The 23,251-nt window shown below is 44.7% G+C and overlaps 1 protein-coding gene across 10 annotated transcripts in view; it reads left to right on the top strand.

Moving 5' to 3' along the window:
- The first annotated feature begins 50 nt into the window (after positions 1 to 50).
- EFL1 (elongation factor like GTPase 1) overlaps positions 51 to 23,251 on the top strand; it is a 139,000-nt gene continuing 115,799 nt past the window's right edge. For 9 of the 10 annotated variants that reach the window (XR_010404799.1, XR_010404801.1, XR_010404800.1 and 6 more), the window contains exons 1-5: positions 51 to 188; positions 920 to 1,029; positions 3,035 to 3,102; positions 8,308 to 8,392; positions 22,663 to 22,796. Coding sequence is in view for 7 of the 10 variants with exons in the window: in XM_064569794.1 (XP_064425864.1) it covers positions 939 to 1,029; positions 3,035 to 3,102; positions 8,308 to 8,392; positions 22,663 to 22,796 (378 nt within the window). In the remaining 3 variants the exon portion in view is untranslated. Of the gene's footprint in view, positions 189 to 590; positions 703 to 919; positions 1,030 to 3,034; positions 3,103 to 8,307; positions 8,393 to 22,662; positions 22,797 to 23,251 lie in introns of all 10 variants that reach the window. The other variant, XM_064569793.1, reaches the window with a different exon arrangement.

Genomic DNA, 23,251 nt, shown 5'->3' with positions numbered 1-23,251 from the left:
TCCGGCGCGTCAGAGACGCGCGCGGGTCAGAGGTCGTGCGCCCGGCAGCCCCGCCCCCCGGCGCGCGCGCGTCAGGGAGCGCTGGGCAGTGGGCGCCTGCGACGCGTGCGGTGCGGCCCGGCGAGGGGCTGAGCGGGGCCGAGCGGGGCCGAGCGGGCCTGAGCTGGGCAGGCGGGGCGGCCCGGCCGGTGAGTGCGGGTCCGCTCCGGGCGGCGGCGGGGGCTCGGGTCGCCGGCGGGCCGGAGGAGCCGCGGCGAGCCCGGGCTGGGAGCGGCCGCCGCCCGGGCCGTCGGGTCCACCTGGGGGCCGCGCACCGCCGCCTGCGTCCTGGAGACGGCGAATGCGGGGCCCCGGGGAGGGGAAGGGGCTGCGCAGCGGGTGCTTTCCTTCCTCTGCAAAGCGCCGCAGTGCACCTGCCTGGTTGGGGAGCGTGTGAGCCGAAACACGGGAGAAACTTCATCCGCGGTGGGCGGTGGTGGAGCCGGGACTTTGGTCTGAGTGAGCGCGAGCGAGAATGCCGGCGCGAGGGGAGTGGGGAAGGACCGAGCAGCGGAAGGGAGAGGTGTCAGCGTCTTCCCTGCGTCCTGCAGACGGCCCTTCTTACGCGGGGACAGTTGCCCGGGAAGGCCTGTCCGGTGGCAGTTACTGGTGGTCCCGCCGCGGCGAGCTGCGGGAAGCCTCGCGGCCGTCCAGGCCCGGAGGGTGAGCGAGCTGCCTGATACCGGCGTGCTGCGGTGGCTGCCCCACTGCTCAGACTGGACTTGGGCCTGGGTGGGTGTGTCCCCTTCCGCAGACGTTCACTGGGTTCTTAGCTTAAGGGACCCGACAGGGCCTGTCAGCTCCCCGCGTTACAGGGGGAAAAATGTGAGGCCCTGATCTGCAGCGCGCGTGCCACGTGTGACACATGCCTAATTTTTAGTCGCAGGAAGGAAGGGACCATGGTGCTCAGTAGTTTGGATAAGATGATTCACCTGCAGAAGAACACTGCCAACATCAGGAACATCTGCGTTTTGGCTCACGTTGACCATGGTAAGAATCCTTTCTAAATGGGTTATTTTCAGTAATTAAGGGGGTGTGTCTCCACATTTGTCAGCAAAGCCAAGCTGTGGACAGTTGAGACTGATGCTTGCTAAGAAGCAAGTACGTCTTTAGAAGTTGAATGTTAGAGACGCTCACCATAAAGCATTTGAAATGAGCACGGCTACCTAGTGATTAGCATTCCTCTATATAGTGTATATCACTGTTTCCAATTTTATTATCTTTTTAAGATTTTATTGATTGATTTATTTATTTGAGAGAGAGCTCGAGCGAGCGAGTGCGGAGCAAGGGGAGGGGCAGAGGGAGAGAGGGAATCTCATGTAGACTCCCCACTGAGCGTGGATCGGGGTGACAGTGAGAAGCCCTTGGCCAGTACACGCTTTATTGTGAGGATGATCATTAATATTTATTATGAGGTAGTAGGGAGCCACTGGAGAGCAAAACAAAGCAGGGCTGTTGAAATCAGCACGTTAGAAAGGTTAGTCTGGTGGATGTGGTCATGTGCACTGAAAGGCAGGTGAGAGGTTAGTGAGGTGGCTGTTGCCACTGAGGTAGTAGCTGAGGGCAGTGGTGTGGGAACTGCGAGGAGGAGAAGTGGTAAATCGCTGTGTCGGTGAAGCCGGCTGAGAGGGAGTGGTATGTACAGATCCAGCACTGACCCTCTGCCCCCCTTGAGTTTTTATAACGACTGCTCACATTTTGAGGACATGAGGTTTTCAAAAGTATTTCTTCTTTTGCTTTGTGAATTAAATCACATGGTGTCTGGTCCTAGGGATGCAGCCCCAGTGCAGAAAGATAGTGCTTTCTGGGCACTTAACACTCCAGGGGGTACATGCTTGCTGTACTGATAATGAGTTCTACTCCACTGGATCGTAGGGAAGTGTCGCCCTAGGATTGAGCGGACGCACAAGATGTCCATGCCAAGCGGACAACACATTATTAAAGCTCTTCAGTGCTCCCATGATTGCTTTCTGGTTTGTACTATTACAGATTCCATGGCTTTGCTGCAGTTCCCAGAGTGTTCTAGGACTTGTTGGTCTTAAAGAAAAGACCCTCCTTTTGCTACTTGAGCCCAGCTGCAGTAACCATATAAGCAGCACTCTTTAAACAAAGTTATCTGCCACTTCAGATTGTGTAGACTTCATAAAACCTTGTATGAAACTGTGTGTACTTGAGTCTACAAAGACTTTTTTATTACATAGTAGCTCCCTAGCTTTATGTTTGGATTCTAGGTAACTTTGGGAGTAGCTGCAGTATAGCTGATGCCCTCACAGTAGGAGCTAAGGGTAGATTTCCTGAATTTCTTTGCTAAGTAAGCATTTTCTTAAGACAGTTTAACTGGCAAATACCAGCCAAGGCTGTACGTGAGGAAATATGGCAGAAGATTATATTCTGCTTTTTTGGTGGTGTTTTACCCAGTATGCCATTCAGAGACAAAAATGAGTGCTTTGCTATCTTTTTGTCATTCTAAGCTATCAAGAGTGTAAGCTAATAGCATGGTCACTATTATGGATATCAGATGATTAATAATTATGATGAACTAGGTCAAATTCTTGTAGAACAGATTTTACTAACTACGTATCGTTTATCAGATGTTCCGTCTTTTGATTGGCATGTTGGTTTATCTCATCACCTAGGAGTCTGCATTTGACTCTATACGTGATGCCTCTGTTTAAAAAAACAAAAAACAAAAAACAAAACAAAACTACCCTGGGGGGGAAAAAGTCACTTGACAACTTTTCGGGTGAGGGTGATGAGATCCCTCGGGGTGGAAATATAAATTACAGCACTTTGAGCAGTAGAGTCTGTGTCCTTCCAGATGATATTCTGTTCAGAAGTCTAAATGCTCATTAGGTCTTGCTTCACTCTGTATAGGTAAGTAGGAAATCTTTGCAAAACCAGTTCTCATAGTCAGAAGTTAACTCTGTTGGTGCGGTACATCTCCCTTCCTGTCTAGAAAAAAAATAGATTTGAATTAAAATTGTTATTTTAACAGGAAAAACTACTCTGACTGACTGTCTTCTGTCTAGCAATGGGGTCATCTCCAGCCGCCTGGCGGGTAAGGTAAGTTGTTCTATTTGATGAATACTTGTTGCCTTTCAGTAAGTATTAGCTGTCTACAATGTCATGTGTTCTTAGAGATCCTGAAAGAGTGTGAAGTACAGTTTATGTGTCTAAGAAGCTGCTTATCTAGTTAGCAAAATAAAATAGGTGTTGAGAAAAAGCTATTTTTACATTGCTTTATATGAATATGTTATAAATGCAAAAATGAGTTTTTGCAACAAGTCCAGTGATAGCCTGGCACAATTGTGGAACATTCCACAGAGGACGAGACTCTTCATGGGGATGAGTTATGTGGTTTGAAGAGAAGGTGGAGAAACCGTCAGGTGGGGGGATAAGATGGATAATGGGGATCAAGGTTAATTTGTGTGTTGTGCTTGATTTGAGTGGAACATTTGCCTAGAGACTACTGGGAGAGGAAAACGCGTTGGTGGAGAGAAGGTATTGGATTATAGAAGAACTTGAAGGCTAACTTTGAGTACCAAAGGAGGGCTTCCGAAGTCTTGAGTGTCATGATGGAAAACAGTGTTTTAGGAAATGAAGTTAAAGACATGTTTGTTTCCAGCTCTGAGTGAAAGGGTGTGGAATAAGTTACTGGCATTAGAGAAATGGAGATGTCCCTTCCCTTAATGAATTTAGGACATAATCAGAATTTGTCAGGTAACTGGGAACTGAGAGGAGAGGAGGTAGAGAAGCAGAAATGAATAGGAAAGTAGCTGTAGGAGACTGGTGTCAGACTCGGACATTGGAGGCAGGTGGCATGAGGACTGGCCTGAGGTGCCACGCAGAGGGACTGAGGAAACCAGACTGAGCGAGATAAGGAACCGCTTGTGTTTCCTCTACCTGAGGAGTTTGAAAAGTGCAATAGCCCTAAAGTAAGTAGATGGAAATAATAAAGCACATGTTAGCGAAGTAGAAAACAAATATTTTATAAAAAAGATCAATGAAGCTGAAGTCAGTTCTTGGAAAAGATTGTTATAAACAACACCTGTGATACAGTAAAGGTGGACACAGGTCATTACACATGTAAAGAGTGAGCCCTAACGTGAACTAGGGACTTCAGTTCATGAAGATGCGTTGATAGGGGTTCATTAAGTGTAATGTGTACCGTGCTTGCACTAACACAAGGTGTGAATAATAGGGAAACTGCGTGTGACTGTGTTGGGGGTGGTGTTTGAGAGCCTCTGTACTCACCCATCAGTTGTTCTTTGAACTTAAAATTTCTCTAGAAAGATAGTCTGTTAAAAAATATTAGCAATACAGACAATTTCTGGTCATCTTTTAACATGAGTGATAAATATCTAGCAAAATTGATCAAGAAGAAAGGCAAGGAGGAGAAGTGCAGCCTGCTAGGAAAGAAAGTGCTGCAGGGATGGGAAAGGTGGGAGTGGGACAAGATGGGCAGCAGCCCAGCAACAGGCTTAGAGATGGAGAGCTGGGACCCACCACGGTGGGGTCAGGAAGAAAGAGAAAATAGTCATTCCAGAAATGGAATTTGTTGGCAGAAATCTTTCCACAAGTTCCAGATGGTTTAACTCTCTCGTTCTAGCACACATTCAGGGAACAGATGTTCTCAGTTTTGCTCATCCATTCCAGAACACAGCGGGGAGGAAGCAGGGAGTACTCTCCAGCCCCCCACCTTGATTCCCGAAGTGGGCGAGAGTAATAATACAGGATGGGACAATCCCATAACAGCCATGTGATGGGAGATGCAAAAGTTATAGCCATTATTAAGAAGCAGAATCTGGAATTGTATAAAGCGCTAGTTTTTCATAGCTAAATAGAGTTTATCACAAAGAATTTAAGATTGGTTCAATATGTCATTTCACCATGTTAACAGATTAAAGGTAGGAATGTCATGATCATTTCAGTAGATGCAGAAAACAGAATTCAGCCTCCTTTTTGTTAAAACCTCTTAGCGAAGTAGACGTAGAAGGGAATTTCTGCACTGTGATATGGAGTATTTGCAAAAAATCCTGCCCCCTTAATGATGCATGGTTGACATTTTTGCATTTATATTCAGGAATAAGGCAAGGGCAGCTCCTTCCCCCTTCTGCTCATTGTGTTCCCCGCTTCTGTTGTCACTGCCCTGGAGGTTCTGCCGCAACCATAAAGCGAAAAAGAAAAATAGGAGTTTCAGAAAGGGTGGTATGACTTTGTAGAAAACGCAGAAGAGTATACAGATAAATTGTTAGGATATTAATAAGAATTTAGCAGCCTTCAGGATACAAAAGTCATTGAAAAGAGTATACATGAACAATAAGCAGAAAATATAGCACTTACATAGCATAAAAAATGTCCCTGTGAGATATTGGGGAAAACGTAAATACATGGAGAGCTAGACCATGCTCACAGATTGCTGGACTCAGTATTTTTAAAATGACAGTTTTCTTTCATGTTGACCTGTAAGCAGTTCTTGTAAAAAATTTCAAGTTTTTTAAAATTTGAATTTGATATGCTGATTCTAAAACCATGCAGAACAAAGGGCCAGTAATGACTTGTCTGTAAAGACATGTCTGAAGAAGAGTAGGTTGTGCAATGTGTCTTACCGGATAGCAGGACTTACTATGAATCTACGATAGCTTGTGGTTTGCAGTTGGCTGAGGGATAAAATTGACCGGTGGCCCAGAATAGCAGGCCTAGAAACAGGGATCCTGATTTATCACAGAGGTGGCATTTCTGATCTGTAGGGAAAAGATGAGCCTCTCTATGCGTTGTCCTCGGACAGTTGGTTATCTATGTGGAAAATAAATAAAATTGGGCCTCTACCCAACACAGCACACAAAAATCAGTAGCATGTAATTAAAATACTTATATGTGAGAGGCACAATTATAAAATTTGTAGAAAATAATACAGGACGATACTTTTATGACCTTAAGAGAAGATTTCTTATATAAAACAAAGAAGTACATACAATTATGTAAGTTTAATCAACTCAACTACATTAAAACTAAGAACATCTATTTTTCAGGAGACACCATAAAGAAAGTTAAAAGACAAACCTGGTAACTGGGGGAAATAATGACACATAATGGACTAAGGTCTAATATTCAGCGATTATAAATAACTCTTATCCAAAACAGAATAAATCTATAACACAACCATTAAAAAGATGGACAAACATCTTGAACAAGAAACTCAGGGTACGGGGTGCCTGGGTGGCTCAGTTGGTTAAGCGACTGCCTTCAGCTCAGGTCATGATCCTGGAGTCCCAGGATCGCGTCCCACATCGGGCTCCCTGCTCAGCAGGGAGTCTGCTTCTTCCTCTGACCCTCCTCCCTCTCATGCTCTCTATCTCTCATTCTTTCTCTCTCAAATAAATAAATAAAAAATCTTAAAAAAAAAAAAAAACACCTCAGGGTAAACTCATAGAAGGTTACTCAACCCCACTGATAATTGGAGAGATGTAAATTAGAAAAGTATTATCATCCATCTGATTTGAAAAATAGCCTGACCACTTCAGGTGTTGCTGAGGTCTGGCAGGAGAGGCTCTGATTCACTCTTTAAAGTGTGGAACAGTTCAGTCTCTTCAGAAAACAATGTGGAAATAGCTAGTAATGTTGAAGATGTGCGCATTTAATATCCCAGAAATTCCACTTCTAGGTAGTCTGCCAAGAGACAGACATTCATCTGTTAATGATAGCTCAATGATAGTTTAAAAAACTAAAATCCATCCACCTGTCCCATCACAAACAGCATGGATGAATAAGGTGTGGTGGCTTTGTGTAGTGGAATCCTACAGTAATGGAAATGAGTGAATGATGACTATGTCTGCCCATCAATATGGACAAATCTCAGGAATATGATATTGAGCAGAGACAAAGTGACGGTACCATACATGTATGTGTGTGCATATGTATGTATGTAGAGTATGATTCCATTGGTATAGGGCCTAAAACCTGCAACTCTAAATGATATATTGCTTAGTGGTACACTCATTTTTAAAACTTATAAAGAAAGCAAGTGAATGAACAAGGTAAAATTTAGGATAGCAGTTACCTCTGAGCCAGGGCCACAGGAGGACGTCAAAAGTAACATAAATCTTTTTCTTTCTTAAATAGGATGGCACACACACAGGTGTTCACTGTATTATTCTTTTTGCTATATATATGTTTTGTATCAACTCAGTGCTTAAAAACACGTGTAGAAGAATGACCAGGGACGAAGACTTTGGAGGAAGGCCTCAGAGGTCAAAGAGGTGAAGGGGAACCAGCAGTACCATCTCAGGAGAGCTAGGAAGGGAGCTAGGAGATTGCGGACTCCTGGAAGAATCTCACAAGTGCGTGTGTCCACACCCGCACACAAGGGTCAGGAGCTATGTCTGTCTGATGCCACACTGAAATCAGGAAGACGGAAGGTTAGAAAGGATGATTGTGTTTGGCCAGAGGTCACTGTAGCTTTTAGGAGTTTGGTTTTGCCAGAGCTGCGGGAATGGAAGGCTGTCAGCAGATTAAGTTGATGCGGGATGAGTCAATGTGGCAGTCCCATGTCAATAAGTTATTCCTGAAACATTTGAGTGAAAGAAGTGAGTCAATGTAAAGGTGAAGAATTTTTCAAAGGAGACAAAGTGGAGAGAGGTACGGCAGGGCAAGCGACGGCGGTCCTGGAGAGGAGGGAAGGAAGTTAGTGAGGCGCGCAGGCCCGGGGGGGTGCAGAGGAGTGGTGGCTCAGTCAGTGTTGATGTGCTGCGGAGCCCAGAGATTGAGGTGTGGGCCCTTGTTTGTGGCATTAACACTGATGAAAGCCGTCAGCTAACTGGTCACGTTAGAAATATTTTCCACCATACCATTCTTTTTTTTAAAAAACGTGTGTAAAATCTGCTGATTTGCGGAAAGGAGTGAAGGCTCCTCATGATTCTAGGCACCTGTTTCAATCTTTGCTGGGACTTTGTCAAACAGCCTAGGAGTAGGGAAAGACAGGCTCTGTTCTGGATGTGCAGAAGGGATTCCTCCGCACGCTACTTTCTGTGACTTGTTCACGGAGTACCCAGTCATTCACGGCCCACATGTGAGTGAGCAGCACTCTGAGAGGGTGTGCGGTATTGGAATACGTTCAGAAAGTTCTCCAGACCTTCCCCACTTGTAACAAATACAGAGGGCTTTTAGTTTAAAAATTATGTGTTTAAAGCAAAAGTCCAACTCAGTCCATTTTAATGTTGACATTTTAATTCATTGGGAAGTAAGGATGCTTTTGTTGCATTTTTACAGTTAAGGTACATGGACAGCAGAGAAGATGAACAGGTTCGAGGGATCACTATGAAATCCAGTGCCATTTCACTACATTATGCAAAAGGTAAATCTGTGTTTTAAAGAAAAATAGTTTTGTATCTTCAGTGTCCTTCTTTCTCTTTCTGAATTAATTGTCTGCCTCAGTTTCTTTGCTTTATATTCCACACATTTCATTCTGGCCTCCAGATGATCTGTTGTCAGAGACAGGCTGTCCAGACTTGGATGCAGATGGGGACCTCTGACTGGCTTGAGGGCAGAAGAACAGGCAGTTCACACCTGCCTACCATCCACCCAGGCGATTGTATGGATTTCTTCACAAGGATGGTCAAGAGTCTCAGGACTTTGCTGGCTCAGCCTTAGTGTTCCAATTCCTGGCTGGATCCTTATTCTGTCCTAAGGCCCCAATGTTGGATTTAGCATCTTTCTTAATTGGGTTGCCATGATCATTACAGCTTGCTTTCCCCAAATCAGGATGTCATTTTCATGGTAATACTTACAGGAATTTACGTGACAGAAATAGTATTACAAGTATGTGAGATATATATTCAGTGATGTTCACCAAAAAGTTTGTATTAGTTAAAAAAATGCCAACAACCTTTATGTCTGTCTTTGGAAAATGGTCAAGTACACTGATACTTCCTTCCCGTGATAAGCATACGAACACCTGTTGGATCTCTATGTGATAATATAGGAAAAATACGTTGAGGCAAAAAGCAAGTCGCAGAATAAATACTTGCACGGTAAGAGTGTGTTTTGGTAATAAAATATTACGTGTGTAGACAGATGTCTGGAAGGATGCACACTAAAACCTTAACACCAGTTATCTCCAGGGGCTGAGTTATGTGAAACTTACATTTTCTAAAATATTTATTTTTGTACTCTTTGGAAACTTTACACAAAATGTGCCTTTTTATAATTAGAAGAAAATAATAGAGATGTATTTCATTTCCCTACGCGACTGATCTGTGGCTCATCTTTCCCAGTGCCCTGTGTCCGGCCCTGGCACCAGGGGGCCTTCTGCCTGAGGCACAGCTCTATTCTCTTTGACGTCAGTCTGCAAAATATTTTTGTACTAGGGGCGCCTGGGTGGCTCAGTTGGTTAAGCGACTGCCTTCAGCTCAGGTCATGATCCCAGGGTCCTGGGATCGAGTCCCGCATCGGGTTCCCTGCTCTGCGGGGAGCCTGCTTCTCCCTCTCCCACTCCCCCTGCTTGTGTTCCCTCTCTTGCTGTGTCTCTCTCGGTCAAATAAATAAAATCTTTAAAAAAAAAAATATATATATATATTTTTGTACTAAACCAATTTTGAAGCTCTTAGGTATTCTCAGTGAATTCCTAATGTTTCATATTTAAAGTAATGCCTTATCTTTTTAAAACTACCTCTCATTTTAAAGGGTATGTCCTCGTGTGGCATGGGTCAGTTTATTTACCATCTCCCCTTATTTTTTATAGACTTCAAGAGATTTGTGCCTTCCTCTCCACACTCGTTAGTCTGTTTTTATTTGACGATTCCTCTAGATGTCAGTTTTAGTTGTTGCCTCTGAATTTGGTCTCCAGTTCTGCCATCCCCTTTTTAACCATTTTATTAAGGTTTACTTTATATCACATAACACCCATTCCAATTCACTTGTCTCCCTGGCATGGTGGTGTAGTAGAATGGCTATAGGACCCTGGGGGGTTGAATGGTCTAACCTCTGCTTTGTTGACCCCTGACCTTGGGCATCTTGCACTCATTGTTTTAGATACGCTTTCTTGACTGCACAGAACCAAGACTTTAGCTCGCTTGTGCTGGGGTGGGATGGCTTATTGAAAGATAATGAGTATCACGATATTGGAGACAGTATTCATGAAAACCAAAAAAACAGCAACATCGAGTGACATCTCATAGAAATTGGAGCCGGATGTTGATTCTGGACCCAAGGTGGCCCTAGAGACCATTAGTACAAGTTAATGGATCTTTCTGGAACTCCACTTTTATCATCCCTGGGTCTCATTCTCTGTCTTTGCCTCTGTTACCCTGTAAGTCTTTTCTCTCTTTCGTAGCTTTTGCTTACTCTTAGTGTCCCCATCTTCATAAACTCACTTTGCCCTGACCTCTCATCTCAACTTCTGTTTTTTCCACCCTATTTCCATTGCTTACTGCTGCTTTGTCTTGTGTTTCTAATCACACATTCTCAGGAGCAAGATGTGGCCTAGCTTATCTTTTTATGCTGGGCCCTGGCAGAGGTTGCACCTATGGATTGGCCACCCTTGGGTTGGACGGTCACCTCCTAGTGTGTTGAGTGGTGATTGGAGTGGAGTCATAGAGGATCAAATGTGTCTCTTTGTGAGCATAGAGGGGGCTTGGGCGTAGCCAGTTGCTACACCTGACGATTGGTGCAGAGTCTTCTTTTCCCTACGTACAAAATGGGGATAGAAGTTGGAGGTGTTGAGTGAGGACATGCTGTCCGAACGCCTCCAAGATAAGACAACATTCTTATCTATATCTCAGCACTGACTCGGCAAGAGGGTATTCCTGCTGTGAAGGTGGGACGGTCTGAAGGGGACCCCCTCCGGGAGAAGGGAAACCTGTTGGTTGAAGAAACTCCACAGGTGATTTTTATCTCCCCGTGTCTTCCCCTCCTTCCTGCCCCCTTCCAAATAACCTCTTCGTTAAGAATCTCTGCACTCAATGTTAATTTAGTCTGTTCTGGTTCTGACTCTTGATTTAACTGGCTTTCAAAAATTTTTTCAAATCCTTATTTGGATTAAAAGGGAGGGCATTTTCCTCGTTTAAAGTAAACATGCTTACAAAACCCAGGTATGGTATTGAAATGGTGTGGAGAACCCAGTTATGTTGTAGAAGGTGATACTTCGCATTTTCCAGGGACCTGGTTCTTCCTTGAGAAAATGGAGCCTCTCATCTTTACATTTGTGACCCAAATTTGCTACAAATGTTGGGACCATATTGTTAAACCTTGTTATTTCCCTGTTTCTTACCTCTCTTTGTCCTTCCCACAGGGATACCATCCATTTATCTAGTCATTTCAAGAGTTAGGAAATACTATACATTGTACATTCTATAAAAAAAATCCTCAGGGTATGTAATTCCTTTGAATCCTTTAGCCCAGAATTCAGATCAAGATGAGAGAAATGTCTTTAAATGGGTCAAAGAATTTGAAATTCATAGAGCATTCTTCGAATAGTCTCGGCATATTGCTGCCATTTCTGCTGTGTAGCCAATCTTTATACCTGTGAATGAATATTACTTTTGCAGAACTTCTGAAATGTTCATTCTAATTCATCTTTTTAAAAATTCTAAATACATTTACAAATTTGTATGTGTTGTAGAAAATTCAACATATTATAGAATATGCAGTAAAACACAAGAATGAAATAAGAATCACCCCTAGTTTTACCACATTATGTTTTCAGTTTTTGCATCTAATCCAGCCATAATTTTACGTGTGTGCGTGCGCATGCACACGAGCTGTGAGGTAAGTGTCTAACTGAATTTTCCCCCAGATCATTAACTACTTCTTTTTTTTTTTTTTTTTAAAGATTTTATTTATTTATTTGAGAGAGAGAATGAGATAGAGAGAGAGAGCATGAGAGGGGGGAGGGTCAGAGGGCGAAGCAGGCTCCCCGCCGAGCAGGGAGCCCGATGTGGGACTCGATCCCGGGACTCCAGGATCATGACCTGAGCCGAAGGCAGTCGCTTAACCACCTGAGCCACCCAGGCGCCCTCATTAACTACTTCTTACAGCACCAGTCATATGTGACTATTAAATCGTATATTATTAGTTCTTGACATGATGTTGGTATCGATAACCTCTACCTGAGCAAGGCAGGCAGAAAGTGAATTAATTGTACCCACCCCTGAAGTACCCCCCTAAGACCCCCAGGTGGGGGCAGATGCCGTTCTGCTCCAACGGACTGATGCTCTGTGGGAATCTGCTTTTTCAAGAAGAGTTGGCATTGAGCTTTTGATAAAATCTTCCAATTTTTAAGCTATTGGCAGCTTCTTTACAAATTTGTGAACCCCCCCCCCACCCATGGAAAAATTGTGGCGGGCTTTAACTTAGAGGCTTCCGGTTTGTAATGTGAGGCTCCCAGGCCAGCTAACAGCCTGGTTCAGGGAGACACTCCGCGTTCATTCACGAGGCAACTGCGTGTTGCTTGGAGGCCAAGGACAGGCTCTCTGCAGGCTCTCTGGTCTTAATCTGCAAAGACGGGGCCAGTGGGAGACCGAGTCGTGCCACCCACATTCACACCAGGCCAGCATGTGCCGGAAAGCCTTTCTTACTGAGATGCAGTAGCTTCCTTTTCCTTCTGGAAGTGTGAACAGTAACCCATGGTCCCAATTATTGTCCTACTTATAGGACTAAGGCTAGGAGTCGGGGGGGGGGTGGTTCCATCGTCTGTCCCTTGTTTGACTGAAGGTCAGACTTCTTTCTCTTAAGATAATGTATTCTGTGAAGCATTCTGTTGATGCTGGATGTAAGAAAATGGGTGCATGATGGTTTCATTCTAAGCCGAGTGCCTCATATACATGATTTCATGGGTATTCTTCACAGCAACACTGTGAGATGGATACTACCCTCATTTTACATACATACAGAGTGGAGTTCAGGGAGTTTCAGAAACTTTCCCAAGGAGAGAGGGGTTAGCAAGCGGCAGTGGTCCTGGGAACCAGATGATTCCGTTTCCAGCTTGTTCACTTGGACCAGGAGTCTCTTGGAGGTCGGTCAGTCCAGACCATGGCTGATGGCTCCTGAAGTGTGCCTCTCCTGTCCACGAGGGATTGCTGGGGCTGCTTAGAGACGTCTTACAGCCAGCATTGCCTGCATCCCTGCTGTCCTTGGTCACCGCCCAGGTTGGGAGCCTCCCTACCCGTCTCTTCCCCATGTTCCTCTGTGATGTTAACACCCCTCCCTCAACCTCCTGCTATTCCCTTCCTTCCCAAAACGTACTTTGCAAAGGTTCCAAGGTAAACAAGCATCTCTCCATCCTCAACGTCTTTTTGTTGATGTTCTCTCCTCCGCTGCCGGCCTGGCTGTTTTCCCAGGACACTGCTCTCCTTGGACTCATTCTTCCCTGCTCCATCCGTCTCTGGGTTAAGACATGGGGTTGCCATTCTCTTCATTCCCTGCGTCTGGTTCAAAGCTTCATTCTTCCAGCCTTGTTTTAAAACTCCCCTCTCTTTTGAGATTCATACAGTCTAACTGTTCTCCTCTTTCCTGTCCTTGTCAGCTCCTGAGGATGGTGCAGACTCATTAGTGATCTTAGCACCTGACTCGTCGTTTTCCTTTTTACCCAGATCTGCCAAGGTAGGTTTTACCATTCCTGACAATGAACCCCCCGACAGCGTGGCCTCTCAATAGCGGCAGTGTGTAGATCTCCACTTCTTCACCCACTCGCTGTCACGGCTCCTTTCTGGTTGTTAGCATCTTCTGGAACTGCCCATCTTTGACATTTCAGGTTGGAATACTCGCTTCCCCAGTCTTCGATCCTCCTGCTCTCTCACCTGTGGTGTGAAGTTCCCATTCTTGGACTTCCTCAAGTTCTCCAGCTCCTTGAGCCCCGTCCGCATCCTCCATTCACTGCCCGTCTCTGACAGCCCAGATCGGTCATCTCACTGCCAGTCCCTCCAAGGGCCTCAGTTTCTTTGCCTTCTGTCATTTCTCCGAGCAGAACTGTAACCGTGGACAGAGCTAGCGCTACACTTCTTCCTTCTTCTCCCGGGCTGGGGTCTTGGCTGGTCCTCAGGGCTACTGACAGACGTGTGCTCGGGACTTGGCTCCTGCTGAGTTTCTTCTCTCCTGTATCTTCACTGACCAACTTGACCATTAGCTTTTTTTTTTTATTTTTTTTTAATTTATTTTTATTTTTTTATTTTATTCTTATGTTAATCCCCATACATTACATCATTAATTTTAGATGAAGTGTTCCATGATTCATTGTTTGTGCACAACACCCAGTGCTCCATGCAGAATGTGCCCTCCTCAATACCCACCACCAGGCTAACCCATCCTCCCACCCCCCTCCCCTCTAGAACCCTCAGTTTGTTTTTCAGAGTCTGTCGTCTCTCATGGTTCGTCTACCCCTCCGATTTCCCCCGCTTCATTCTTCCCCTCCCGCTACCTTCTTCTTATTCTTTTTTTTTTCCTTAACATATATTGCATTATTTGTTTCAGAGGTACAGATCTGAGATTCAACAGTCTTGCACAATTCACAGCGCTTACCAAAGCACATACCCTCCCCAGTGTCCATCACCCAGTCACCCCATCCCTCCCACCCCACCCCCCACTCCAACAGCACTCAGTTTGTTTCCTGCGATTAAGAATTCCTCATATCAGTGAGGTGATATGATACATGTCTTTCTCTGTTTGACTTATTTCACTCAACATAATACCCTCCAGTTCCATCCACGTCGTTGCAAATGGCAAGATCTCATTCCTTTTGATGGCTGCATAATAGTCCATTGTATATATATACCACCTCTTCTTTATCCATTCATCTGTCGATGGACATCTTGGCTCTTTCCACAGTTTGGCTCTAGTGGACATTGCTGCTATAAACATCGGGGTGCACGTAGCCCTTCGGATCCCTACTTTTGTATCTTTGGGGTAAATACCCAGTAGTGCAATTGCTGGATCATATGGTAGCTCTATTTTCAACTTTTTGAGGAACGTCCGTACTGTTTTCCAGAGTGGCTGCACCAGCTTGCATTCCCACCAACAGTGTAGGAGGGTTCCCCTTTCTCCGCATCCCCGCCAACATCTGTCATTTCCTGACTTGTTAATTTTAGCGATTCTGACTGGTGTGAGGTGGTATCTCATGGAGGTTTTGAATTGGATTTCGCTGATGCCGAGCGATGTTGAGCACTTTTTCATGTGTCTGTTGGCCATTTGGATGTCTTCTTTGGAAAAATGTCTGTTCATGTCTTCTGCCCATTTCTTGATTGGATTCTTTGTTCTTTGGGTGTTGAGTTTGATGAGTTCTTTATAGATTTTGGATACTAGCCCTTTATCTGATATGTCATTTGCAAATATCTTCTCCCATTCTGTCGGTTGTCTTTTGGTTTTGTTGACTGTTTCCTTTGCTTTGCAAAAGCTTTTTATCTTGATGAAGTCCCAAGAGTTCATTTTTGCCCTTGCTTCCCTTGCCTTTGGCGATGTTTCTAGGAAGAAGTTGCTTTGGCTGAGGTCAAAGAGGTTGCTGCCTGTGTTCTCCTTTAGGATTTTGATGGACTCCTGTCTCACATTGAGGTCTTTCAACCATTTGGAGTCTATTTTTGTGTGTGGTGTAAGGAAATGGTCCAGTTTCATTCTTCTGCATGTGGCTATCCAATTTTCCCAACACCATTTGTTGAAGAGACTGTCTTTGTTCCATTGGACATTCTTTCCTGCTTTGTCGAAGATTAGTTGACCATAGAGTTGAGGGTCCATTTCTGGGCTCTCTCTTCTGTTCCATTGATCTATGTGTCTGTTTTTGTGCCAGTACCATGCTGTCTTGATGATGACAGCTTTGTAATAGAACTTGAAGTCCGGAATTGTGATGCCGCCGGCTTTGCTTTTCTTTTTCAATATTCCTCTGGCTGTGCGGGGTCTTTTCTGGTTCCATACAAATTTTAGGATTATTTGTTCCATTTCTTTGAAAAAAGTGGATGGTATTTTGATGGGGATTGCATTGAATGTGTAGATTGCTCTAGGTAACATAGACATCTTCACAATATTTGTTCTTCCAATCCATGAGCATGGAACGTTTTTCCATTTCTTTGTGTCTTCCTCAATTTCTTTCATGAGTATTTTCTAGTTTTCTGAGTACAGATCCTTTGTCTCTTTGGTTAGATTTATTCCTAGGTATCTTATGGTTTTGGGTGCAATTGTAAATGGGATGGACTCCTTAATTTCTCTTTCTTCTGTCTTGTTGTTGGTGTATAGGAATGCCACTGACTTCTGTGCATTGATTTTATATCCTGCCACTTGACTGAATTCCTGTATGAGTTCTAGCAGTTTTGGGGTGGAGTCTTTGGGGGTTTTTCACATAAAGTATCATATCATCTGCAGAGTGAGAGTTTGACTTCTTCTTTGCCAATTTGGATGCCTTTGATTTCTTTTTGTTGTCTGATTGCTGTGGCTAGGACTTCCAATACTATGTTGAATAGCAGTGGTGATAGTGGACATCCCTGCCGCGTTCCTGACCTTAGGGGGAAGCTTTCAGTTTTTCCCCATTGAGAATAATATTTGCTGTAGGTTTTTCATCAATGGCTTTTATGATATTGAGGTATGTACCCTCGATCCCTATACTCTGAAGAGTTTTGATCAAGAAAGGATGCTGTACTTTGTCAAAAGCTTTTTCTGCATCTATTGAGAGGATCATATGATTCTTGTTCTTTCTTTTGTTAATGTATTGTATCACATTGATTGATTTGCAGATGTTGAACCAACCTTGCAGCCCAGGGATAAATCCCACTTGGTCGTGGTGAATAATCCTTTTAATGTACTGTTGGATCCTATTGGCTAGTATTTTGGTGAGAATTTTTGCATCCATGTTCATCAGGGATATTGGTCTGTAATTCTCCTTTTTGATGGGGTCTTTGTCTGGTTTTGGGATCAAGGTAATGCTGGCCTCATAAAACAAGTTTGGAAGTTTTCCTTCCATTTCTATTTTTTGGAACAGTTTCAGAAGAATAGGTATTAATTCTTCTTGAAATGTTTGGTAGAATTCCCCTGGGAAGCCATCTGGCCCTGGGCTTTTGTTTTTTGGGAGATTTTTGATGACTGCTTCAATTTCCTTAGTGGCTATAGGTCTGTTCAGGTTTTCTATTTCTTCCTGGTTCAGTTTTGGTAGTTGATACATCTGTAGGAATGCATCCATCTCTTCCAGGTTATCTAATTTGCTGGCATAGAGTTGCTCATAATATGTTCTTATAATTGTTTGTATTTCTTTGGTGTTGGTTGTGCTCTCTCCTCTTTCATTCATGATTTTGTTGATTTGGGTCATTTCTCTTCTCTTTTTGATAAGTCTGGCCAGGGGTTTATCAATCTTGTTAATTCTTTCAAAGAACCAGCTCCTAGTTTCGTTGATCTGTTCTACTGTTCTTTTAGTTTCTATTTCATTGATTTCTGCTCTGATCTTTATGATTTCTCTTCTCCTGCTGGGTTTAGGCTTTATTTGCTGTTCTTTCTCCAGCTCCTTTAGGTGTAGGGTTAGGTTGTGTACTTGAGACCTTTCTTGTTTCTTGAGAAAGGCTTGTATTGCTATATACTTGCCTCTCAGGACTGCCTTTGCTGCATCCCAAAGATTTTTGAATAGTTGTGTTTTCATTTTCATTGGTTTCCATGTATTTTTTTAATTCTTCTTTAATTTCCTGGTTGACCCATTCATTCTTCAGTAGGATGCTCTTTAGCCTCCATGTATTTGAGTTCTTTCTGACTTTCCTCTTGTGATTGAGTTCTAGTTTCAAAGCATTGTGTCTGAAAATAGGCAGGGAATGATCGCAATCTTTTGGTACCGGTTGAGACCTGATTTATGACCTAGGATGTGATCTATTGACCATTAGCTTTTAAGGATGCTCACTCCAGTCTGTCTCATCTTGAAAACAGATGCTCATTCATCCTTCCCGCCCCACGTTCCCCTAGCCCTGTCTTGGTCGGGGGCGTGCTGCTTTCAGTCTTGCAGCAGCTTACAGTAGTGACACGTACGACCCGTGTGAAATTGAGCGAAAGATAGCCCTTGGTCTCTGACTTTCCCTCCAGGTTGAAGTAAACACCGGTTCTAAGCAGGTTGCCAAGGTTTGGAACCCTGACGTAAGTTCCAAGAGATGAACATCAACCCTTTTTTTTTTTTTTTACACAAGGCTTCTTTATTCTGGGTCTTATTTTATCCTTACAGGCAAAAATGTCAGTAAGTAGAAAGGTCAAGACAGTGTAGTCATGTAATTGCTAGATTTCCTACCCACGCAGCAGGATTTCAAAGGTGGCGAGGTTCCTAGTGATGTCAGAGTTCAGGGTGCGGCCCCAGTACCGAGTGGCTGGCCCGGATGGGCACGCCGAGAAAAACCACAAGCCGGTGAGGTCACCTGTAGTCAGAGGTGGCCCACATGTGGTCTCCTTTGTTTCATGTCGGGGGGAGGGTCTGGAGAGGACTTCGGGATGGGGCCATGCGACAAGAAAACTTCATTTGTTTGTCATTCATAGTTGTTTGTAGGTCATTGTCTCACTCCTCCCTAAACCACCTCACTTCTGACATTCATACCATCAGGATCAACCCCCCACGATCTCTTCTTGTAACAGCCTTCTCACGAAGACCCACTCGGTTCCCCTGCAGAGACCTGTTACCTGTGTCGGCAAATACGAGATAAAATGCATCATTATTTCAGGTCCCTGAAATAATGAACCATATCAGTTGATTTACTATAATCTTATATACTACTTTAAAATAGAAAGGGATAGTAGTGGTATTTCCTGTGGAAACTTCCTGTGGAAACTCCTGTGGTTACCATTTAGTTGGGGCCTAACTTTTGTCCGTAAGTGTTGCATGTTCTGTAAGTAATGTGCCAGGGAACGTGTTCTCACATGGCTTGGGTTTTGTCCGTGTTCCTGATACCGTTGTTGTGAGATTTAGTGTTCTCCTAACATGCCAGAACAGAAGAGACACTTACATGAAATGCGGATCTTCGGCCATGAGTGGATGGACATCTCCCTTTGTTTGAAGGCACGTTGTCTCCTGTCGGCTTTTTGTGTGTGCGCGCTAGCGAACGTCTTCCGTGTTTCAGAAATTGAACATGACCTTGTGAAGTTTTCCTCTTCATAGAGGAGACCTTTGGCAGGCACTGGTGACAGATATGCACCTTCCGTGAGGCAATTACCCGTGGCACCCTAAGCCTGGAGGACTCACGGGCATGGGAGGGACGATTTTCCCATAACCCCCGTGAGCAGAAACTGTCTGCAAGATACCTGCCACGATTAACTTCAGGGCTTCCAGCTTTTTCTTTTCCCCAGTCTCCTGGAACATGAAAAAAAAAAAATGGGTTGGCGCTCTGCGGATTAGAGCAGTCCCTGAAATGAAGAGGTGTGTTTTGGAATGCCTGGGAAGTATGGCTTAATGCGCTAGCAGGAGTCGGTCCATATGCACCTTTAGGACCGTGTGGCAAATCAGAAAAGTCATTTAGCATGCCTAGAAGTTAAAATTTCCTTTAGCAGGAGTCATAATATCTAACGTGATCAACCCCACACCCGTTTTTGTTTTGTTTTATTTTGTTTTTATTTGTGTGTGTGTGTTTGATGCTCCACACACACAAACGGTGGTAGATGGCATTCAGGGACACAAGTCTTAAAGAGGCACAGCGTAGCTGAAGACAGCAGAAGAGTTGGGTTTACGGCTGTTTTTTTTTTTCTTTTCTCTGATGGATATTGGACTTCTTTTCCCTACCTTTGAAATTTAGTTTGAAGTTACTTGGAAAGAGTGAAGATAAAAAAAGTCATTGAAAGTCAGAGACCTGCTGTGTGCTGAGCTCTGTGCTTCTCAGCTGTGTGGGTGACCACGGACCGAAGCCTCTCTCTCGTCAGGTACATTTGGGAAGTCAGGCTTCTTTATTACAGAGCTTCTCTGAGCCTTTAGTACATACGTGTGTTGTGAGCCTCTTCCTCACCCCGAACCCCCCACCCCCCCGCCCCGCATTTCCCAAAGGTTTTTGGTCACACAGTCTTATTTTTTATGTTGCCTATTTGCAGGTGAAAACACTTGGTATATCACTAGCTTTCTGTTTTTGGGATCTGAACTTGCTGTCCTTGAATAAATTTCAAGGGGTCTGGAATTGGATGCATAATTAGGGGAGGGTAGATAGGCAGGTGGATAGATAGATAGGTGGATCGGTAGGTAGATGTGTTTGTTTTTCTGAACGTCATCTAAAAGGTCTGTAACCCCAATAAAAGGCAAAAGCACTATTATGTAGGAAGCCCGAAGTTTCTCTGTGGATGCATTTTTAAATTCTGTAAGGGACCTGACAGCAGACACAGGCTCTGGAAGTTCTGTCTCAGGCCCGGCTGTTGTCAGGCAGGGTGGGAGAGCGCTTACAGTTCTCCCACACTAGAGTCTGGACTTCATCCAAATGAGCGAGCAAGTGTTGTTTCCCCAGCTGCAACGTATAAAGGAATCTAAGACCTCTATAGGAAGTGGCTAAGGTCATTAGACCGACCTGGGTGTGTTTCTGGCTGGCTCCTCCTTGTGTGGCACTGCGCACATCTCTTCCCTTTGGGGGCATGTTTATCTATGAAGTGAAGGGTTAGGCTAGGAAAATGTGGAGGGATTTTAGGAATCTCACAGCCTCTGTTTTACGTGATGGGAGCTGATAGGACCTTAGACCCCTGCTAGTGCTGCTCATTTTCCTTTGCCTTATTTGGTAGAGAGCTTGGGCTTATCCCAAAGGGTGCTGTGAGCCCTGACAATAAAAAGCTCCACTGAGGCCCAGGGGCCACTGTCCCAGGGCCCTGGGCCTTTGATGTCTTTGGTTTTCTTTGGAGATGTCCACAGTCCTCTGTCTGGTTGGAGCCTTCCCCGGTGGGTGCAGCAGAGCCAGGATTCCTTGTAACGCACCTTGCACTAGAAGACCTGGGACAGGTTGGTGGTGTCTGAGAAGCAGCCCATCGCTCACTGGTGGCACTCTCTCCCACTGAGCCCTGGTGCACTTTGGAATCCTTAACCTAGTGTTTAGAAATTCACCCCCAGTGGACTCTCAGCACATGGGATGAACTTGATGCCATCTTGAGTGGTGTGGTCAAAGGTATGTCTTTGGAGTTAGATGGGTTTGAACTTCTACTCTACCGTTTTGAATTGTTTGATCTTAGGCAGTTTACGTTGGAGTCGGGTTCCGCTTAGATGTCCTCAAGGAAGATATTTAACTTTTCTGTGCCCTAGTGTTTCTGCTCTGTGAAATTGTGCTCATGGTAACAACTGCAAAGGGTGGTTGCTAGTAAACACGACTCAGTGTCTGCAAAATGCTTAGCACGGCGGTGCCAGGCGGAGTCCACAAATGTGGTGCTTGCTCAGTGTCATTGTCAGCTAGGGAGTGAGGCAAGTTGTCAGCTGGTTCAGGGCACTGGGGCAGATCCTCTAAAGGGCCTGCAACGTGTACTATCCAGCCCTCGGGCCCTGGAGTAGCTCTGCAGCACACGGAAGTAGAAAAACACTGAGTTAGGAGGAAGAGCAGAAGTAAAGTATGTGGGGGAGCCTGAGCATGTTCAGTGGTTGCTTTGCCTTTAAAAGAGAACTGTGGGGACGCCCGGGTGGCTCAGGCAGTTAAGCGCCTGCCTTCAACTCAGGTCATGATCCCAGGGTCCTGGGATCGAGCCCCGAATCGGGCTCCCTGCTCAGTGGAGAGCCTGCTTCTCCCTCTGCCTCTGCCCCTCTCCCCCTACTTGTGTTCTTGTTTGCTCTGCTCGCTCGCTCTCTCTCAAATAAATAAAAAATCTTAAAAGAAAAAAAAAAAGAACTGTATCAGGTTTAGCAAATGGGGAATGAGCATAGACATCTAATGAATTACAATTCTTCTGCATGGTTTCTTTCATTATGTTCCAGCGTGAAGTCTTTGTAACCTAGGGTGGCTCATTGTTCTGGCTCGTCTGGGACTGACCTAGGAGTTAATGGGATGTGGGACCGACTTTGGGGTTTGATGGGATGTGGGGCTTTCAGTGCTTGGGACAAGTCTGCATGAGTTATCATCCTACTAAAACCTCAATACTCCTGTTTGTCAAGAGGCTAAAAGGAGGTACAGTCTGTGTGTGAGCACAAAGCACCTTGCTTGGCACATAGTAACTCCTCCTTAAATTTTTGGAGAATTGAATCTAAATCTCAGGTTCACAGCCCGCTCTCCGAGAGCTTGAAGGGAAGCAGTGGCCAAGTGCTTTGTGTCTTTTTAAATTGGCATTTCCCGTTTTGGCCCCCTTTGAACAGCTTTTATGCCCTGGCATTGGTTTCTTTTAGTCTCCACTTGAAATCTGTGGAGTGAAATAGTAACATTTATCTTGCAGGGATACTGTAAGGATTCAGGAAGACATGTGTGATTAGCACAATGAAAAGTGTTTAGCCCAGTTCCTGGCTCACACTAAGCTCTTAGGAAGTGGTAACTTTGGGAATAATAAAGTCCTCAATGTTTTCTATAGATGCTCCTTGGAATCAATAGTTCCATCAGTGAGAATTCCTAAGTTGGAACGACAGCTGTTGATTGAGCTTTTTTGGCTTCTTTAGCTTTATTCAGTCATTTCTTAGCACCTTTCTTATTCTAGAACGCCTCCGGGAGAAGATCGTGTACCTGCACAACTGAAAATGTGTGTTTTCAAATTCTATTTTAGATAACGAGGAGTACCTGATTAATCTGATAGACTCTCCAGGACACGTGGACTTCTCCTCGGAAGTCTCCACAGCTGTCCGCATTTGTGACGGGTGCATCATCGTGGTCGATGCCGTGGAAGGAGTCTGTCCACAGGTAGTAGGTCGTAATGTGGAAATACGTAACGGGTCAAATAAAGGAGGCGGGGAAAACAGGAGGGACTGGCCGCTGATGGCTCTGTGCCATTTTAGACGGTTCACTGACAGTCAGAAAGTTGGTTTTACATTTCATTCCATAATGTTCCAGTCTGTGATGGCATTAAGTCACCCGCGCCCAGAAGGGATCTTGGCGAGGATGACTTTAAGTACCTGGAAGCATCTGTGATGCCCTCTCAGAGAGGGACTTGGCCAGAGTTGGAGAGATGCTGAATTTGGGGAGGATTCTGAACTGGGAGAAGTGGTTGATGGCAAGATACTGAGCCATTTCATCCCTACGGAAAATTCTCTTCTGTTGGCTTCCACCTACACATCCACTCCCGCCCCCTACCCCTTCTCTCTCTCTATCCTCCGTGCCCTCCAGCTAGTGTTTCTCCTTTGCACCAAAGGTGGAAA

The sequence above is a fragment of the Mirounga angustirostris genome, unplaced genomic scaffold (genome assembly GCF_029215605.1).
Source record: "Mirounga angustirostris isolate CCGP_5_RB_7025 unplaced genomic scaffold, mMirAng1.0.hap1 SCAF_9, whole genome shotgun sequence".
NCBI classification, from domain to species: domain Eukaryota; kingdom Metazoa; phylum Chordata; class Mammalia; order Carnivora; family Phocidae; genus Mirounga; species Mirounga angustirostris.
Note: the sequence above shows the minus strand (reverse complement) of the source record. Positions and strands in the feature narration are given on the sequence as shown.